This window comes from Lutra lutra, chromosome 1, assembly GCF_902655055.1.
Source record: "Lutra lutra chromosome 1, mLutLut1.2, whole genome shotgun sequence".
Taxonomy (NCBI): domain Eukaryota; kingdom Metazoa; phylum Chordata; class Mammalia; order Carnivora; family Mustelidae; genus Lutra; species Lutra lutra.
Window position 1 is genome coordinate 46,285,820 of NC_062278.1, and position 19,865 is coordinate 46,305,684.

Genomic DNA, 19,865 nt, shown 5'->3' on the forward strand with positions numbered 1-19,865 from the left:
GAGCCACCCAGGCTTCCCCCAGATTTGACTTTTAAGGATTTTACATTATTCACCCTTATTAAGTAGGCTGCATCACACTTACAGGACAGACAAATTAAAGAGACAGACATCCTACATTCACTCAATTCCTAAGTCTTCATGAGAACAATCCTGTGAGTACTCAAAAATAATTTCCGTTTTTCAGCAAGTGAGAATGTTATCAGGTTTAGAGGTTTTGTATGTATTATATGCAAATGAAACATTTTGTTAAGACTTAGAAATGTTAGAAGTATTCTGGAACATCAAATAATCATGCCTAATTGAATTTAAAAACTTAAGTAGATTATGAGGTATGGTTATTTTTTGGTTGACCAATTTAAGATCCTTTCACAATTTGGAACCCAAGAGACTGATTAACACTAGCTGTAACACTAGAAGCATCTGTAGAGAAAGTCTTTCACTCATTGTTTTATTGTTATTTTTTCTAGTAGACTCACAAAGTTATATTAAACAAAACTAATATTTATGTACAAATACAAGAAAGTAGAATTTGATTTTATGAAATATAAGAGTCTACAATGTTAACTATTTAGAAATGTTTGTTTTAGATGAACTATTGTATGGAAAATAAGCATGTTTTAAATGGGAGTCTGATAAGCATCTTAGCAAAATATTTAAATTACAGTAACTGATTTTGACATCTTCAGTAAATGCCAAGAAACACAGCTTTTACAGCAAGTTCATGGAAATGTTCAGATAAAATATTCATGAATTCTCTACTAAAAGAAAAGCCTCTTATGGTTTTGTTTGACAGAAGATGACCTTTGCTTCAATAAGTTCCAATCTTTGCTGTAACTTAGTGTTTAGATGCTCTGCTTAGATGAATAAAACATAGCATTTTGTTCTTTGTGTTTTCTAGTATATGTGATAATTAATAGAAAGGGAGACTTTGAAGTCTTAAAATGAAGTAAATGGGTTAAAAAAAAAAAGGCATTAAGAAATCTTTGAAGATCAATTTCCCAGCAGGAAATTTGTCAAAGCAATTAGGATCCACCCTGACTTGGGCAAGCACAGTAGTGCTCAATTGATGTGTTCTTTCAAATAACTAAAGCATTTTTAACTTTACTGATCTGTGCTAGTCATACAGTCAACCACCTGATGGTTTGTACAAAGATGGATCAACAACTGAGTTATGTACCAAAAAAAAAAAAAAAAAAAAAACCTTTATGAGGATTAAATCAGTCAACTATACTATAGTTTTTATTATCATGAAAGTAAAATGAACAGGAAAACATGAATTGGATCATTTTCAACAAGATGTCCTATAGATTCAATCTAGTTTCAATTTTAGTATTTGTGCTTCTAGCTTTAGTTTTTGTATTCCTTGACTAGATAGACAGTATTGTTTTCTACTGATATATATGCAGAAACTAGCAGCAGTTAAGGTAAACAAGAAGTCACCTACTCATGTCCTAAAGATTTAAAAGTTTGCTAAAACAGCCATCTGTTCCACCACACCCTTTTAGGAAATAAGGTATCATCTGATTCAAAGGGAAGCACCACATTAATTTTTGTGGTTATAGGACACCGTTGATGCATTTTTTAAAAGATTTATTTATTTGTTTTAGAGAGAGAGAGAGAGATAATGAGCATGTGAGCAAGGGGGGTGCCAAAGGAGAGGGAGAGAAGCAGACTCCCCGCTGAGTGGGGAGCTGGACAGGGAACCTGAGATCATGAACTGAGTGAAACTAAGAGTTAGTCCCTTAACCAAATAAGCTACCCAGGCACCACACCAGTATTGCATTTAATTACTAATTTACTTAATGGCCAGACCCAGAGGTAGGAGTTTAATACCAGAAAATAAACATTTTCTGATATTAAAACATTAATTAGGACCTCAATATATTCAAATGTAGGGAATAAAGTGTGGATTCATTAACATTTTTATGATGATCTCTTTGCATAAAAGATGTGAAAATTTGATTTTATTAAAGATGTTGACATGACATGTCTCTGGACGAGAAGTAATGTGTCTCTGTTGTGGAAATCATATTTGTCTTATGCCAAAAATCTCTGACATGTACTGGACACATCCAGAAACACTGGAAGAAGGATATTACCAATATTTGGTTAATATGTACTTTCAGAATTAAAACAAGTAAAATGCCAAATTCATATTATTGAAATCATTCACTGAAAAAAAAAAAAAAAAAAAAAAACGCCCTGAAAATAGGATTCTAGCATACTGTCATTATTTCTAACCTGGTGTTTCCAATTCATCAAGTACCAATGGGGAATATGAAATTTATGTATGTTCATAGATAACAATCAGTATGATCTTGGAAAATTCCAAGAAGATATATTAGTTTGGATAAATGTTTAAATTCCCAGGACTTATCTTCTAAATGTATTTCTATACAAAATTAGTCCTTGACATGCTTTTCAAAAATCTTTTCCTTGGTCAATTGAATTAATGAAAGGTGCATATAATATGACCTTCACTACTTACAAAGCAGAATAACACATTAAAATCTCTGACAATATCTTTAATAAGGAATTTTTTTAATTTAATGTCCCCCAAAAATGTACTTAATTACAAAATCCTTTCACTGTGCAACAATTTATTAAAATCTTAAACATAAAATTTTCAGGAAAAAGATTTCCAAAGTAACACGTACCAAAGACATCCAAATTTAATAAGTATCCTTTGGAAGATATTTGCCAAAACTCTTTCATACATGAAGAAACAAGTTATTTCCCTCATGGCTTTTCAGCATGTGTGATATGTAAGGTTTTCCTAGATTTGTGATATTAACTATTACAAAATCTTTTATAGGATTTATTAATGAAATTGCTTCTTTGTTTTGTCTACAACAATAATAATAGACAATTTTGAGTTCTTACAATATGTCAGGAATTATTTTAAATGCTTCAAATGAAATAACATATGTAATCCTTACAACAACCCTCAAGTGATGGATATTATTATTTCCAATTTTTAGAAGAAAAAAAGGAGGAAGCAGAGTGGTTAAGTAAATTAATCAGTCACATGACTAGTGAGTAGCAGAAGGGGGATTCAAAGTTATGCAGCCTGGCCCCAAAGCCCATGTGTTTTATAGGAGCACTGTGCTAGGACTTAAAATGAGAGCCTCTCTTAAGGCTCTCCTGATTGTCCCTCTATCCCTATTCATTTGTAGCTTTAGCTTTCTCAGTGAAGGGGGTATCTCAGTGAAGAAGAAACCCAGTTTCGCTTCAGAAGCTTAAGGCACTCTACAATCTTTCTGACACTTGCCAGCAATAGGGCAGTAATCAATACAAATTCTTGAGCCATAGCCAACAGAATAAATTTTTCAAAGTTAAGCTAACTTTGTTTCCAAAAGTAGTGTTGTAGCATTCTGATATTTTATGAATATGGTGCCGGTGGAAGGTTTTCATTTTAGATAACATGAAATAAGAGAAATATCACACTATCTCCTCTTTTATTTTTGAATATTTACAGTAACTTTATTTAATCTAGCATATTCCAAATTTATTTGAAGATAAATGAGATACCTTCTTTGTGGCACATCTATTAACATCTTGAAGAGCAGTGTTACAACCACCCTAAGTTTGATAAACTGAGTTATGACCAGTAATATGCTAGTGTTTAAAAACTGGCTCTCCAGAGCAAGAAGGAAGGAAGGGAGGAATGGAAAGAAGAAGGGAGGAAGGATGGAGGGAGAAAGAAAGAAAGGAAGAAGGGAAGTAGGAAGGGATGGAAGGAGAGAAAAGAAGGAAGGAAGGAAGGAACTAATTTATCATGTTTGAATGTTGAATAATGAAAAGATGGGCTTAGTAGGTTCTGGCAAGCAGATGAGAGCTGGTTCTAGCATACCATATGTTTCTCAGTCTTCTCAAAATCTAGCATTATGTCTGACATCATCATAAAAATTGGCATCTTTTGATGTGGAGGCAATTACACGTAAGAAACCAAGAGGGATTTTTAAGGATTTTAATTAAGTGTCTTATTTGAATGATTTTGTGTGGACTCTTGATACAGGAATGTAAAAAGTTACATTTGAACTAACTCTTTACCAATATACTTGTGAAGCCATAGACTTTCTTCCAAAATTCCTACTTTATTTTTTTTTTCTTTTCGTTTAATGTTTATGCCCCACCCCTCAATTCTTATGTTGAAGCCCTAACCCCAGTATGACCGGTTTGGGAGGTGGGACTTCGGAAAGTAATTAGGTTTAGGAAAGATCTTGAGTGTGGAGCCACTGTGATGGAATTAGTGACCTCATAAGGGAGGAAGCAGGCTCCCTGCTGAGCAGAGAGCCCGATGCGGGGCTCGATCCCAGGACCCTGAGACCATGACCTGAGCTGAAGGCAGCGGCTTAACCCACTGAGCCACCCAGGCGCCCCCAAAATTCCTACTTTAGATGCATATCAAGATTACATATATCCTAATAATTCTACATATATCTATTTAAATATACTCCCACCCCAAAAAGGTATTATAAAAAAGACACAATACATACCTAAGCAGGAAAACTCTAAAGGGACTAACCATAAAAAAATGAGGTGAGAAATTTAGACCCAAGTTTATCTTAAGAATCCACTGTCTATAGTCTTTGCTCTCTGAACTATGTGCCCTGTGGAGTTCCCTCTAATTCCTTGCAAATTTCCCTTTATCTAAACTTCCTTTATGCATTACTAAAAAGTTGCATGTTGATATGTATAAGCATTTCAGTCAGGGTCTCATGAAACTTTTAAGCCAAAAATACCATCCACAATTACACTGCTATCTCTGAGGGCCATGCCCATTGCATTGAAACTCTCAGGGAGCTGGGGCGCCTGGGTGGCTCAGTGGGTTAAGCTGCTGCCTTTGGCTCAGGTCATGATCTCGGGGTCCTGGGATCGAGTCCTGCATTGGGCTCTCTGCTCGGCAGGGAGCCTGCTTCCCTCTCTCTCTCTCTCTGCCTGCCTCTCCGTCTACTTGTGATCTCTCTCTGTCAAATAAATAAAATCTTTAAAAAAAAAAAAAAAGAAACTCTCAGGGAGGATCATCTTTTTCTCTGAGCTCTTTTGTTTATTGTTTGAGGACCAGAACATCAAATTGACAAAAGACAGATTACCAAGAGAAAAGACAGATTTTAGTCATGCACACACATAGGAATTCACAAAAAAACTTGTCTGGGGAGGAGATTAGAATTTGAGACTTCCAACACGTCTTGAAGGTAAGGGAAGGGATATAAAGGTACTTATGGGAAAACACATGATTTTTTGAAAAGATAAATGGGCTCTCAGAATACATGAGAGATAGGATAGTTGTGTGAAAATGTCTTTAGGTGATGTCTTATTTTGGTGCTAACTTCTTCTCTCTAGTGATTCTGGTGGTCTTATAAATGTGACACTTGAAACCAGAAAGCTCCTAGAAGAGACATAGGCAATAATTTTTTTGACATCAGCCACAGCACTATTTTCTAGATATATCTCCTCAGGCAAGGGAAACAAAACCAAAATTAAACTATTGGGACTACACCAAAATAAAAGTTTTTGCACAACAAAGGAAACCATCAACAAAACAAAAATGCAACCTATGGAATGGGAGAAGATATTTACAAATGATAAATCCTATAAAGGACTAACTTCCAAATATATAAAGAACTTATGCAACTCAACACCAAAAAAAAAAAAAAAAAAAAAAGTGAAAAAAAAACTGTCCTGTTAAAAATGGGCAAAAGATCCAAATAGATGTATTTCTACAGACAGATGAAAAGATGCTCAACATCACTCCTCAGAAGGAAAATGCAAATCAAAATCACAATGAGATATCACCTCACACCTGTCAGAATGGCTAAAATAAAAAACATGAGAAATAACAACTGTTGGCAGGGATGTGGAGAAAAAGGAGCCCTTGTGCACAGTTGGTAGACATACATACATACTTGTGATAAAGTTTAATTTATAAATTAGGCATGGTAAGAGATTAATAGTGACAATAAAATAGAAGAGTTACAACAATATACTGTAATGAAAGTTATGTGAATGTGTGCTCTCTCTTAAAATATTTTATTGTACTGTTTACCCTTCCTGTGATGATATGAGATGATAAAATGGCTATGTGACAAGGTGAATAAAGTGAGGAGAATGAGATAGGTTGTGACACAACGTTAGACTACTACTGACATTCTGACAATATGTCAGGAGGACCATCTGTTTCTGGACCACAGCTGAACACAGATAACTGAAGCCACAGAAAGTGAGACCATGGATAAGGGAGGACTAGTGTATAAAGTGTTGAGGGTAAAACAACAACCTAACATGTGGGGAGATAGTGACTGAAGTAAGGAAAGTGGTCTAACCAAGTTATTCTCAGGTTTTTCTGAAACACAGCTTCGGACAAGAAAACATCATTGTGGGTATCTGGGGAAGACTGTCCAGTAGACAGGGGTCATTTCTTAGTGGTTTTATAATAAAGGCCAATTTTTGCCTAATAGGCTACCTTGAGCAAAGATTCAGTTTCCCTAAGAAGCAGGCAAAATTATGCAACCAAAGCCTACAAATACAAAGGGAAATATAGATAAATTTAAAAAAGAAAAAAAACCTGCCCATCAATTGAAATTGATTTCTAAGTCAAAGCAGAAGACAATGATAAAAATTACAATAAGTGACATAGTTCTGAAATTGTTAAGGACAATAGTTTACACATTCAGGGTGACCCTCAAAATACTTTAAAAATGTAGCATAAGCATCAACCAGATAGAAGACTGTTGGCTGTAAACCATTGATACGGCCACAATAATGTGTGCCTGCTGAATGTCAGCATTTCAACAGCAGGACTTCCTCTTTTGTTATCTTATCATTTTGCCCACACTTAGCTAATATAATTTAAATATTCAGAAATTACATGTTGCTGAATTTCAGTAGTTTTTAAAATTAATATTACATTTTATATATGTTTCATATATACTGCACCATCAATTGTAAGTTAATCCTAAGAAAACAAACACTAGTTGGATGCACAAGCTCACCTTGCAAATGTAGAGACTAAAAGAAATTGATTTTTATTGACATGCTTATTTCCCTATAAATAGAATTTAGAAAGAAAGATTATTTAGCATATCATATTGCATTTCAAATGAAGTACAAAAAATGTGGCAAAGATTTGCATTATTCATTATTAATAATAATCATTTTTAGTTTACAAAATCTTTGTAATACTATTAACGTCTGTGATATATATAGAACAATGCCATTTGGCTTGTTAAGAAAGTAATCATAAAAAACAAGGAGAAAAAGTATAAAATACATTGAATGCCTTTGCAGGTACTGTGAGAAAGAAGGTGAAGTAGAAATTATGAGCTAGCAGCCAGTACAAGATACACAGGCTTTTCCTCCTCATGCAGTCAGTGATTTGTAAACAACAATTACTAACTAGAGAAAATGAGAGGAAAACACAGAGCTCAGCCAGGTGTTATTTTACGTCAGTGATTTACTCTGCTATTTGATCAATGATGAGAACAAAATCACCCATATCCTTAGGAAGCCATGAATGTTTCAAAGCAGCTGTGGGAGCACCTGGCTACTTGTCCTACACAAAGACTGCCTCCATCAAAGAGGAATCAAGATTTATTCCTCTTGGCTTCAACCAGAAACAATGCCAATGAATCTGCTGTTGCATCGCATTATTTCTTTAATGAGAGAACAAAAGCAGTTTTACTGTTCCATTTCTGGTGACTTGGCAGGAACACAACTGCATCCTCCTGAATCTGTTGCGACAGGATCTTTCACCATTCCATCAAGAGGCCAGCAGTATGAGTACTTTCCCCCTTTTTATAGCTTCTGGACACACACACACACACACACACACAGGCTCTCACTTTCAAAAAGTGAGAGAGAAAAAAATCCCCAAACACAGCTTTTTAAATATTTTACATCTATACTTTATAGAAAACATAGAATCTTAGGATTATAACCTACAAAATCTATGGAATCCAGCAGAATTTTACCAATCAAGATGTGTTAAACTGTGACTAGAGCACTCTGTGAGAGCACAGTTTATGCGGTGGAGCAGGATATGGGGATGAGGAAGATGCCTTTAGAATTAGTGAAAAGCTATTGATCTTGGGAGCACTCTCAATCAATAATTGAATAACTCAGAATATTTTGGTTTCGCTTTTATTTCTCAATTTTAAGTACTTTTTTTCAAACAAAACAGCTAAATAATGGAAAATATCGAAAATTCAAGAAACTAATCCAAGATAGATCTTAATATTATACAATTAAATTCTAGTATATCCATTTTGGTCAACACCATATGTTCAAACTCCTATCACTTTGCATCTTTACTTCTTTTCTGGTAATATTATATGTTATTATATATTATATATTATTTTTACATTAATGTACTCATAAAATTATTGTCATATGCATGTAGTATATGAATCAGTTAGACAGTGTTCCTATGGTACCATTGGGGATTTATAAAACAAAAACACAGAAGGCAGGACAATTGTCTGATAAACCTTGAAACAAGATTTAAACAAGTTTTGAATGGAAGATAGTCACATAAAAGGTACCTAATGTGTTTGTGTGGCACTATACTAGGTCTATGGGATGTTCGGATCCTGAATGTCACAATCACTGAGGTATAGTCCATAGTACCAGACTTAGTCTGCAGTCTGCTCCTTATATTTTACATAATTGTGGGTTGCTTCCTGTTTGAACCTATGTCCTTATTTCTAAAATTTACTTATTTATTTATTTATTTATTTGAGAGCGAGAAAGAGAGCACAAGCAGGGGGAGGGGCAGAGGGAGAGGGAGAAGCAGACTCCCCACGGAGCAGGGAGCCTGACATGGAGCTCGATCCCAAGACCCCTGGATCATGACCTGAGCCCAAGGCAGACGTTTAACTGACTGAGCCACCCAGATGCCCCTGTCCTCACTTTTAACATGAGATTAACTGTACCTATAAAGTCACAATATGTATTAGGTGATATATGTGAAAGAGCATGGGAAGTTGGAAAGTGAAGTATAATATATTATTATATATTCTATAAAGAGGAATATCAAGAACTTAGGATAAAGGTAGTCAATGAGGAATAGAAAGTAAATCTTTTAGGACACAGACATCAAAATCAATTCTATCAGAAGTGATTAAAAAACTCTTAAGCTAGTCCATAGTTCTATCTTAAGGGGAAAAAAGGTAATTGCTACAATTTTATCTTATGAACAGCTCCTTAAATGTGAATCTTTCTTCTCAAATTCCCAAGGTTATCTATGAGTTGTTTCACAGCCCCAAAATGGGACTGAAATTTTCATGTCTGTTTATGCACTTTATGTGTCCAACAGCACAGAATATGATTTTTTTCCCTTTTTTGAGGCATCCAATAAGCAAATCTATAACATTTTTAAAGCTAATTTTCATAAAGCTTCTTGGTTTAAAATACTTTGGAAGCCAATGTTCTTTCAACTAACTTCCTCTCCAATTTTGTATCATCATATAAATTCAAGGATGACAAAAATATAGGGAACAACTAAAATTTGATGACTCTTCCATAAGCTACATGTATTACTTTATGTCATAGCTTATAAATCTATTCATATTTGGGTTTAACTTTTTGAAGTTTATTAACATTTGAATTATATGTTTTTTAAAGATTTTATTTGAGAGAGAGAGAGAGAGAGAGCATGATTGGTAGGAGGGCAGACTGAGAGAGAAAAGCAGACTCCCCTTGAGGAGGGAGCCCCACGTGGGACTGGATCCCAGGACCCTGGGATCATGACCTGAGCCGAAGGCAAATAGATGCTTAACTGACTGAGACACACAGGTGCCCCAACTTTTGAATTATATTTTTGAAAATAATTTCAGAATATCATGTTAGCTATCACTAAGATTAAGTAGGTTTTTGAAATAAAATCATATTCCTTTTCAAGTACTTTCAAAAGTTATGATAATATAATTTGTTAATGTAATTTAGAAATCAGTAACTATTGGTCAGTTGTTAGATTTGTTTCTGTTTTTCTCTTACATCTAATTTTTCTAGGCTAACATGAAAAGCCACTATTGATAGCTTGATGTGATTTCATTTAAAAATCTATAATAGGCATATGTACAGATATTATGCTTATATATGCATATATATTCATTATATTTTTAATAGCCCAAGGCTCAGTTCTATCCAGAGCAAAGGGAAAAAAAAAAAGCTTTTGATCTAGAAGAAACTCAGCCATAGGTTTAGAATCTATACTCTAACTATGCATGCAATGGAAACAGTATTCTGCTAATATAATTGATTTGCCACTGCATTTATCTACTGTTTGTCTAAAGTTAACAGTTTTAAACAGAACAGTTCAACTAGTATTTAGAAGAGTCTTTCCAGTATTAGTGTCTGGCACAGCATTCTGATTTTCTTTGTCTACCTGGACTTCCTCTTCTTCAATATAGTTATTTTTGATGTTGAAGGTCTTGCAGATCTCCTCATTTGTTTTCCTCCTGATCATATTGGTAACAGTGTTACATGTAACATCAAAAAACCCTTCGATGTCTAAGTACTTTGCAGCTAGAATAAGTTCAAAAAATCCCCTTGGTTAACTTCCAAAAATTCTTAGTCTCAAACAGGGATATCAACTATTTTCTTTTCTTTGTTCTCAACATCAGGCTCAGAATGAGGGTCATCTTTGTGGCAGATGCACCACTTTTACTTATTTATTTTTTTTTAATATTGCTGATCTAATGGCAGGGAAACCAGGTCATCTTTTCTTCATTCCCAAATCTTCCAACGTGGTCTTATAGTTATATAATTTAGTTATACAGTAGTTACACAGTTTAGTTATATAATTTGGAGGTATCTGCTACTTAGAATTATTTTTTGAATCATAGCATGCATGTTGATTTACAACTTATTTCTGTCACTTTAAATATTGAACTTATTTTCCAATGCCCTTAGATCTATGTCATTTTTAAAACAGCTTCATTAAAATGTATTGTATGGAGTTTTTTCAAGTGTTCAAACTTTTTGTTTTTAAATGTAGCAATAAAACCTGTAGAACTCTATCCATTCATTACATTAAAGGTTTATGTTTTACAAGTTTTATTACTTTTTGTGCTTCTTTTCCACAATATTAGTTAAAGTTATTTTAGCTAAGTTATTTTAGTTGTTTATGAATAAATGACTCTCCTAGTCATTTTTTCCCTTTTTTTTTTTTTTTTTTTGGATGGTAGTTAAGTGGGGTAATTTTTTCGCCCCATACCTGGAACATGATACAAACTTTTTTAAAAAGATATTTATTTATTTATTTATTTATTTATTTATTTATTTGAGAGAAAGAGAGGGGAGGGTCAGAAAAGAGAGAATCTCAGGCAGCTTCTGCTGATTGTGGAGCCTAATCGGAGGGCTTAATCTCAGGACTCTGAGACTATGACTGGAGCCAAAATCAAGAGCCGGCCACTCAACTGAGTAAGTCACCCAGGTGCCCCATGATACAAACTTTTTGATGAATCATCTGAGGCCCAGAAGTTACAAACCATATTCAAATATAACTATAATATTATATTTTAAATCTACTTATATAATTTTCATATATAGTGTACATAATTATACAGTTCAAATAATAGTACTTTTGGCTAGAAAAATTACTAGAACCAGGATTCCTGATTTTAATATAATAAAATTTTTATGAATAAAACAATTGTTTGAAGTTAAACTGAAAAGGGACACATTCCAGAATCTCTCTAGGGTCAGGCCAACTTTCTGAGATTCTGATGAATAGCATATACTAAATGCCTAGAAAATATGGGTACAATATATATCTTTTTAGTGAAAATTGACAGGGTTCGACAGGATCTCAGACTGGTCTAATTTGGAGATTTTTTTTTTTTCTTTATAGCTCAAAGAAACTACATTCTATAGCATCTGTCATATAAACTATTTCTCAAACATCTCTGGAATGATATAATAGTAAAGGTATATAATATAAATTACTCTAAATAGCAGCCTAAAGACGTGCTTAATAGTGAGCATATTAAATCAGCCACTCATAAAACTAATAAAACAGAAATTAAAAAAGCACAGGTAATGCTGAAAAGAACTTTAAAGATAATGTTTTAGGTCTTCCTCTATATAATTAAGTGCTGACAGTGCTGTACCACTTTGAATTATTATTAATCAAGTGATTTTTCACTGTGGCTTCCACAGGTAATGGGAGTTTACAGTGCAAATATTCCCACAATGTTTACTTGTCTTGTCAAGCTCCCTACAAGCATCACGTTGACATGGTAGGAAGAAGTAGAGTGAGCAAGCTTTGTGTTACATGATGTTAGTATTTCTTTGGGAAAGACTTGAAATTCAAAGCTAAGGGCCTTTGAAAATATAGAAAAACCCTTACTTTGAGGAAAAACTGGAAAAAAATTAGACCTATGTCACCAATAACTTAAGGTGGTATAATCAGAAAGAGGAGCACCTCTCTCTTTTTAAATAAGAAAAGCAGAGAAGTGAGAAACCTGACAAATTGTAGGTTAAGTAAGGAAAATCTTTAGAACCAGAGTATCCAATTTTTTTTTTCAAAATGTTTTAAAAAAAAACAGATTGAATACTTTTTTAGAGTAGTAAATATATCAAATGAATTAGGTAGTTAAATCGATAGATGTCTTTTTATCACTGTTTAAGAAACTTTTTTTTTCTTAGGAACTTGTTTTTTAAAACCCACCTACTATGGTCCCTAAAGAACCATGAATGTATCCCAAATTAAGGTCTTTAAAGTGAATCAGTTGAATCGTTGTGAGAGGCCTATTGTTACTGTAACAAATTACCACAAATTTACTGTCTCAAGAACAGATATTTATTATCTTACAATTCTGGGTGTCAGAAGTCCAAAATGAGTCCTACAGGGATAAAACAAATGTGTCAGGAAGCGCTAGTTCCTTCTGGCAGCTCCAGGGAGAATTTGTGCCTTCGCTCTCCTTGTTTCTGTGGGTTTCCTGTATTCTTTGGCTCACCACAGCCTACTTCTCTATAGTAAAGGCACCTCCTGCCTCTCTCTTATGATTATATCCAGCCCACCTGGAATATTCAGGATTGCCTTTCTATCTCAAAATCCTTAGCTTGATCAAAACTGCCAAGTCTCTTTTACCAGAGAGGAACATTCACAGGCTGGGGATTCAAGGTGAACATATTTGTGAGCCATTATTCATCCTATGACAGCTGTCATATGGCTTAGCATACCACAATGTTATTTCCAGGTATAGGAAAAAGACAGAAATTATAGAGAGAAAATAAAGCATCAGTTTTGCCTTAAGTATGACATGCATATTTCACTCATAACCACACTTCAACTACATGGGGAAAGTAGGTAACAATATATATTAAGATTAAACTCTGATTTCTGGGGGAACATCAAAAGAAGAACACATGAGGCAGATACTCTTAGGATATATTATGTTGTATAAAGCACCAAATTTCCAAAACAAGATACAGACCAAAAATAGTTTGAAGTATGCTCTCAGGTTTCAAAAGTGTCAATTCACATGATAAATATCACATTTACAGAATTTCACAAGTTGAATTATAGTATTGATGGTAACATATCCCTTTCTTGAGCATCTACAGAATGAAGCACTCCTACCTGTTCTTGCTTTGCAACTATACCCATTGGTTCATTAGCAAAGAAAAAGAGAAATTCATAGTCTCAAAAGTCTGTTCTGATTTGCACTTTCTAGTGTATATTATTTATTATGTTATTTTTTTAATTTACATTTCATTAAGTCATTGATTATATTTCCTATAACACATGCGCACGTGCACACACACACAAACATACACATCTCTCTGAAAAGAAACACAGGGAAGAAAAGAAAGGAAAAGAATTTTTAAAAAAGACAATAAAAAGCACTAAAAAAAAGGAAATGTAGAAAGAAGAGAGGAAGGAAGGAAAGGGGAAAGGAAAGGGACGGGAAGAAGAGAAAAGAGAAAGGAGAGAAGAAGAGTTTGATAGATGAGCAAAAGTGTAACTTAATGCTAAAGGTAAGAACCAGGACTGAGGTTGAAGTCCCAGGAAAAAAACAAAGACTCCATGAAAGAATTTTTTAGCAATTTGAGATTTTCACAAAGAAACTGGTAGCCCTATGGAGTGGTGTACTCTTTACAGCAACCGTTGAAACAAAAAGTGGATAACCAATGAACAAGGATATGCTAAAATATTCTCTGCATTGCTGAAAAAGTGTATAAAATGACTTACAAGTTCTATCCTCATACTAAGATTCTACTCTTTAATATTCACTGTCAAGATTTTCATTGTCACAAACACATGTGCGTAGGACTGTGCTCTTGCTCTCTCTTTCACTTAACCACACACACAATTAAATCTTAATTAGAAGCAAAATAATTAAATAGAATAATTTACTATTCTTTCGGGTATTTCCACATAAGCATTAGAAAATAACACTCATCCTAATGTGAATAAAATCTCCTTTGTTCACTAATTCCATTATGTATTTTTCTTATTCTGCTGTGTAGTTCTTGGTAAACTATTTGAGATTCAGAAAATGTAGTAATCAGAAAGGTTTGTATTAAAACATTTTCAAAAACATGGTAATCTATTCAAAAATCATTTATTTTGAAGGTCAAAGCTAAGATTTTGAAGGCTTAAGAAAGGATGTATATCAGAAATACAATTCTACTGAAAACTATACTGAATACACAATTCTGTACTCAGGAAACATTTCTTGAGCCTTCAGGTCTCTCAGTCTCTGATCTGACAAACTCCAGAAGATCTTATTTTCCTATTTATTTCCTTCTCTGACTTTTTAGAATCAGAGGTAAAAATCAATAGTTGCCCTCTATGTTCTAAAATTAGTTTTTCTCATGTGGAGGAATAAATGTGTTTTCCCCTTTAAGTCTGTTGGTACTACAGTGTTGTCACAATATGCTAAATTCAGATGTTACATAAACTCAGGTTATTAATAAAACAGATTTATTAAATATATTCAGAACAAATTCTTGAGGTTTCATGTATTGAAGCTATATTTTAAAATAAAATTCCATATGGTGTTAGCCTTCTCAGAAAATAGAAAATACAGCATTTGTGATGTATATTGACCTATAAATTGTTTTCCAAATCCCCTGCTTTAACTCATTAATTGTTTAAAATGTGTGCCTGGTATATATTGTGCAGCTCTTTTCAAAAGCAATATACTAATACACAGTATGGCTCAGAAAATCCAAATTATGTAAGGCAGTTTTCTCTGTAAAATAATTTAACAAAATCAAAAATGTGTGCATAAAGTGTGAGAACTCTACCAAGATAATATTGGAAACTTCAAAATTAGAGGATTGATCTGATAAAGTATAAACATAGTGGAATATTTTATCCATTAAGGTAATAATTATGAAGACAATATCAAAATATGGAATAGGATTTCAAATATATGGTTAACAAATAGAATTATCAAAAACTATGTATGTTTTACAACTATGTAAAATGTGTATATTTACATAGAAAGGGATGTGCAAAGTGAAAAGATTTTAGAGGTTATATAGTTGTTGGACCCTGAAGTCCATGTATAAGTGAAGGGTCTATAACTAGATTAGTTAGAAAATGGTGTAGTTAGTAATACTTCCCAGGGTAGTTAGGGAATGGATTTTCTTTATTTCTATTTTATAGGAGTATAGGAGAACACTCATAAAATCTGTACCTTTACTCCTAATTAACCAGTGGAGAATTAGTAATAGAAAAGACAGTACCTATGTGTTAATCAATAGTCATTCTAATATGATGCCATGACTGAATTTATAATCAGTTTTGCAAGGATTATGCCATTTGACCTTGAATGCTAAATAATTATGTGGCAAAATGTAGTATACTGGTAATATTATTGCTTTATGACCTTGCACATTAAACTGAAAATTAACCATAAGATTTTATATATGAAAAGGATATTTTCAAAAATTGTAATGAATTGATACATTTAAGGCAACTTCTAATTTGTATGATTGACCTTAAAGTTATAATTTTTCCATAAAACTCCATTTAATACATTATTATACTATAATTCAAAAACATTAATGCAATTTCCAACAGCAATAAACTTATTACTGGTAGTTTATTAGTAGTGAATACGACTCAATTTAAATAGTGAATTATTTGAGCATTTTTTGTATTTACATTCTATCTATTTCCATTTGAGCTTATAAAAGAAGCTCTTCTCTTTTTTACCAACTTCTGTAATTATCACTCATCCTTAGGAATATATTTTGGTGCAACAAAAATGTTTTCATTGAACAGCTAGAAAGAGTTTTAAATATAATTTCTAAAGTACTTATTTTCTTAGGAGAACCAAACTTGTCATTCTCATAAATGTCCTTACAATACAAAGTGAACATTTAGAAATAAAATATCAAACTTAATACCCAAGTCTTTCTTAGAAATTTAAAGCATATGCATTGTAAACATAGAGAATTAATTTTTTTCAAATTCTGTTCTCACCTGCAATTAGTTTATTTGAATAGATTTCTGGAAATGAGTTGGGAAGACATTATGAGTTCATAATGATAATTCTAATTTGAGTTTATCATTAATAGAGTTTTTATGTACCTCCATTGATTTGATATCTATATCCCTATTTCCCATAGAAAAAACAAACCCACCTAGTCCTCAATAACACCAAAATAATTACTCATTTGTTTTAACCCTCAACATACACACACAGATTCAGAATTACTATACTGATATTACCTACAACATCATTACTATAAATAGTTTAATAATTTTTATAGTTTTTTTCAATCTTTAAAATTATCTCATTGGGATGTATGCTAAGTTTATATTTTTTAGAGTACTTTTAAGTAGTTAATCTTGGAGGCTTGCCTCAATACACAAAAGTTTCTTTCATTTTTCTTTTCTTTTTTTTTTTTTTTGATACTTTTTTCAGTACTGATTTGCTTTCTAACCATTTAACTATTTACAGGGTTCCAAAGTAAATCTTCAAGGGAAGGCAGATTCTGAGACTTCTATCTACCAACCTTATACTGTCCATCCTATTGCCTCCCACCCCTGAGGATATCCATTGTTATCACTTTTTCTATTCTTGCAATTATCCTTACACTGCTTTTTATACATCTTTCCCACCCTACTTTTTTCATTTAAAAATATATCCTGGAAAAAAACTCCATTATAGTATTTATAGCTAGCCATAATTCTCTGGTGGATGTAGCATAGTTTTTCAACCAGTCCCTTTCTGATGGACAGTTAAATTGTTTCCAATCTTTACAAATAAATCTCAATGAGTAGTCTTGTAAATATGTCACTTTGTATTTGTTCAGTGTGTCTTTGGGATAGATTCCAAAAGCCCAAGTGTAAATGACATATAATTTGCCTTAAATTGTTGAATTTCCTTTCATAAAAGTTGTACCATTTTGCATTCCCATCGACAATGTATTAAAGTGCTTTTCCCCATAGCCTAGTCAGCAGAGCCTGCTGTCAAATATTTGAATTTTTGCCAATCTTATTGGTAAGAAATGGTATCTCAGTATATTTCATTTATATTTCTCTTTTTATGAATGAATTTTAACTTGTATGTAAAAGCCTACTTTTAAAAATTAGAATATTGAAAATGAGGGATATTTTGTTAAAGAGTCTATGATATACACATTCTAGGGAAATTCTGGAAGTTTAATGCAAGATTAGGTTAGGATTGGGTTGTTAAAACAATGATATATTGAGGGAAAGAAGACACGATTCTGAAAATAAACTTCAGAAGTTAAATGTTTCAATTTTATTCAGATGTCACAGAAACCATGCAAAAAAAATAATTCTCATGTTGATATGCAATAATTTATAGTTAAGAAGTTTGTGCTATAAACTTTCATAAATCACTAAGACTTCATGAAGTACTAAGTCTTGAGGAGAAAGAAAAGCCTATAAGTGATCCTGTAATTGCAGAGTGTTTTTCTACAGCAGACTTAGACTTGCTAAAATATAGGATCCAGATGTATTGTACTTCATGCAGTAGCCTAAAACCAAAGCTATTTTAAAGGAAAATGTCCTCCTCTAACAAAGACTAAGATGATGACTTCTGGCTCTCATTCTTGGACTATTTGAGTTTTTCCTGTGTTCCCTAGTAGTGTTTCTAAATCTATTTTAATAGTTTATTTGGATTAAATAGAGTAGATCCTAAGGCTTTCTTACTAATCTGACATCAACATTGCTATCCTCTTCAACAAGAATTATATTTTCCTTGGAAGACAAAATAGTAAAGAAAGGATTATGGAGAATGATTCCTGCCAATTAATTCTTAGTTATTTTCTTTCCTTTCAGCACCTTCCCTGATAGGTGTGGTAAGGAAGGACTGGGCATCCCAAAATAGCATTGCCCTATCATGGCAAGCACCTGCTTTTTCCAATGGAGCCATTCTGGACTACGAGATCAAGTACTATGAGAAAGTAGGTCTTATTTGGAGCTTCCTAAAAAACTACATATACATATATATGTATATATGTATATATCAAGCATGTTGTTATATTATTTTACTTTAAAACCTGATCTTTGACCTAACCTCATACCTACTATGTCTTTGAAAACTCTCTAATTTACTATTATGCTTATACTTTCTAAATTAATTCATTTTGTTTTGTGTCAGAGTATAAAGTAGAAGACAGAAGATGTTCATTTCCATCATGACTTACTATAGGGATTTTTCCAATATAGCAAGAGGTAGTAACTCCTTCAGCTTACAGTTTAGTTGACATAACATTGTTTCTACAACTCACTTGGAAGACATGGTAAAATGGAATTGCTATAACCTCAAGAGAGAGTTTTTGTAGGCAATATTGTTTGCTGATGAGTTTAAAGTTACAGTTCACTATATTTGGGAAGGATGATTTAAGGGATAAATGGAAATAGCTGATGTATTAAAATTTTTCTTTACATTTAGGTCAGCTGTTTTTATTTTTTTCTAAGAAGCTAGCAAGATAAATCTGGTTAATAATTCAACTTAATCTTAATTTTCATTTTTGTCATTTAAAATTGTTCTCAACTCTGTATTTTCCCAAATTATATACTTCCTTACCTTTGTTGTATCCACTTTTTCTTTATTTTTTTTTTCTCCCTGATTTCTCACTGTTATGGTATTGTGGCTATAGGCAGTATAGTAGACCACATAGCAATTCTGATATGTCTCATTGTGCTACTGGTGCTCTGGAATACTGATAAAGGGAACACTTAATTTAAAAAAATAAGGTAAAAATCATACATAATTTCTAGTGTGTACTACAGTAAGAAGGAACGTCTTGCACTTCCGTAACTTACTAGAAGCAAAGGAACATCACAAATAAATTTTTATTTCTTCTGAAGAAGTACAAGAACAGAAATAGAAGTCTCTCTTTTTATATTCTATTGCTTCTGAGCAAATATAAGTTTGAAAAGGAGAGGTAACTCAGTAAGAGGTAACTCAGCCTGCCTGTATCCATTTTGACACCCTGGTAATTTCAGCATTATGTAGTCAATGAAAACCGCCATTATCATGAACCAACAGGAATAACTCCACAGTCTAAGAAAGGGTAAATTGAGTTTTAATTGGATTACAGATTCTGCACATTAGCCAGGCCAGCATGTGCCAGAAATCCTGTTGAGCTATCCTTTCAAATGTTATAACCTCTAGCATGCTGTCACAAAATATACATATTTTCTGTTTACTTATTTATTAAAAAATAGATCTTTAGGTATGCAAAAATTATCATAATTTTTAAAAGCAATGGGCACATATATAAGCAACTTTTCAGAATGAGAATACTCCTTTATGTTTTATGAAGGCTGTATTTTGTACATACAAAATCATTCTCATTTTATAGTCATTTATGCTTCATATGTTTTAGATGAAGATAACTTGAATATTTCCAAATAAGAT

At 32.9% G+C, this 19,865-nt stretch overlaps 1 protein-coding gene across 1 annotated transcript in view; it reads left to right on the forward strand.

The window, feature by feature from the left end:
- Positions 1-19,865, forward strand: part of EPHA6 (EPH receptor A6) — an 872,902-nt gene that overhangs the window by 531,964 nt on the left and 321,073 nt on the right. Inside the window, 1 exon segment of the mRNA XM_047722523.1 lies at positions 18,278-18,402. Within this exon segment, the coding sequence (XP_047578479.1) occupies positions 18,278-18,402 (125 nt within the window).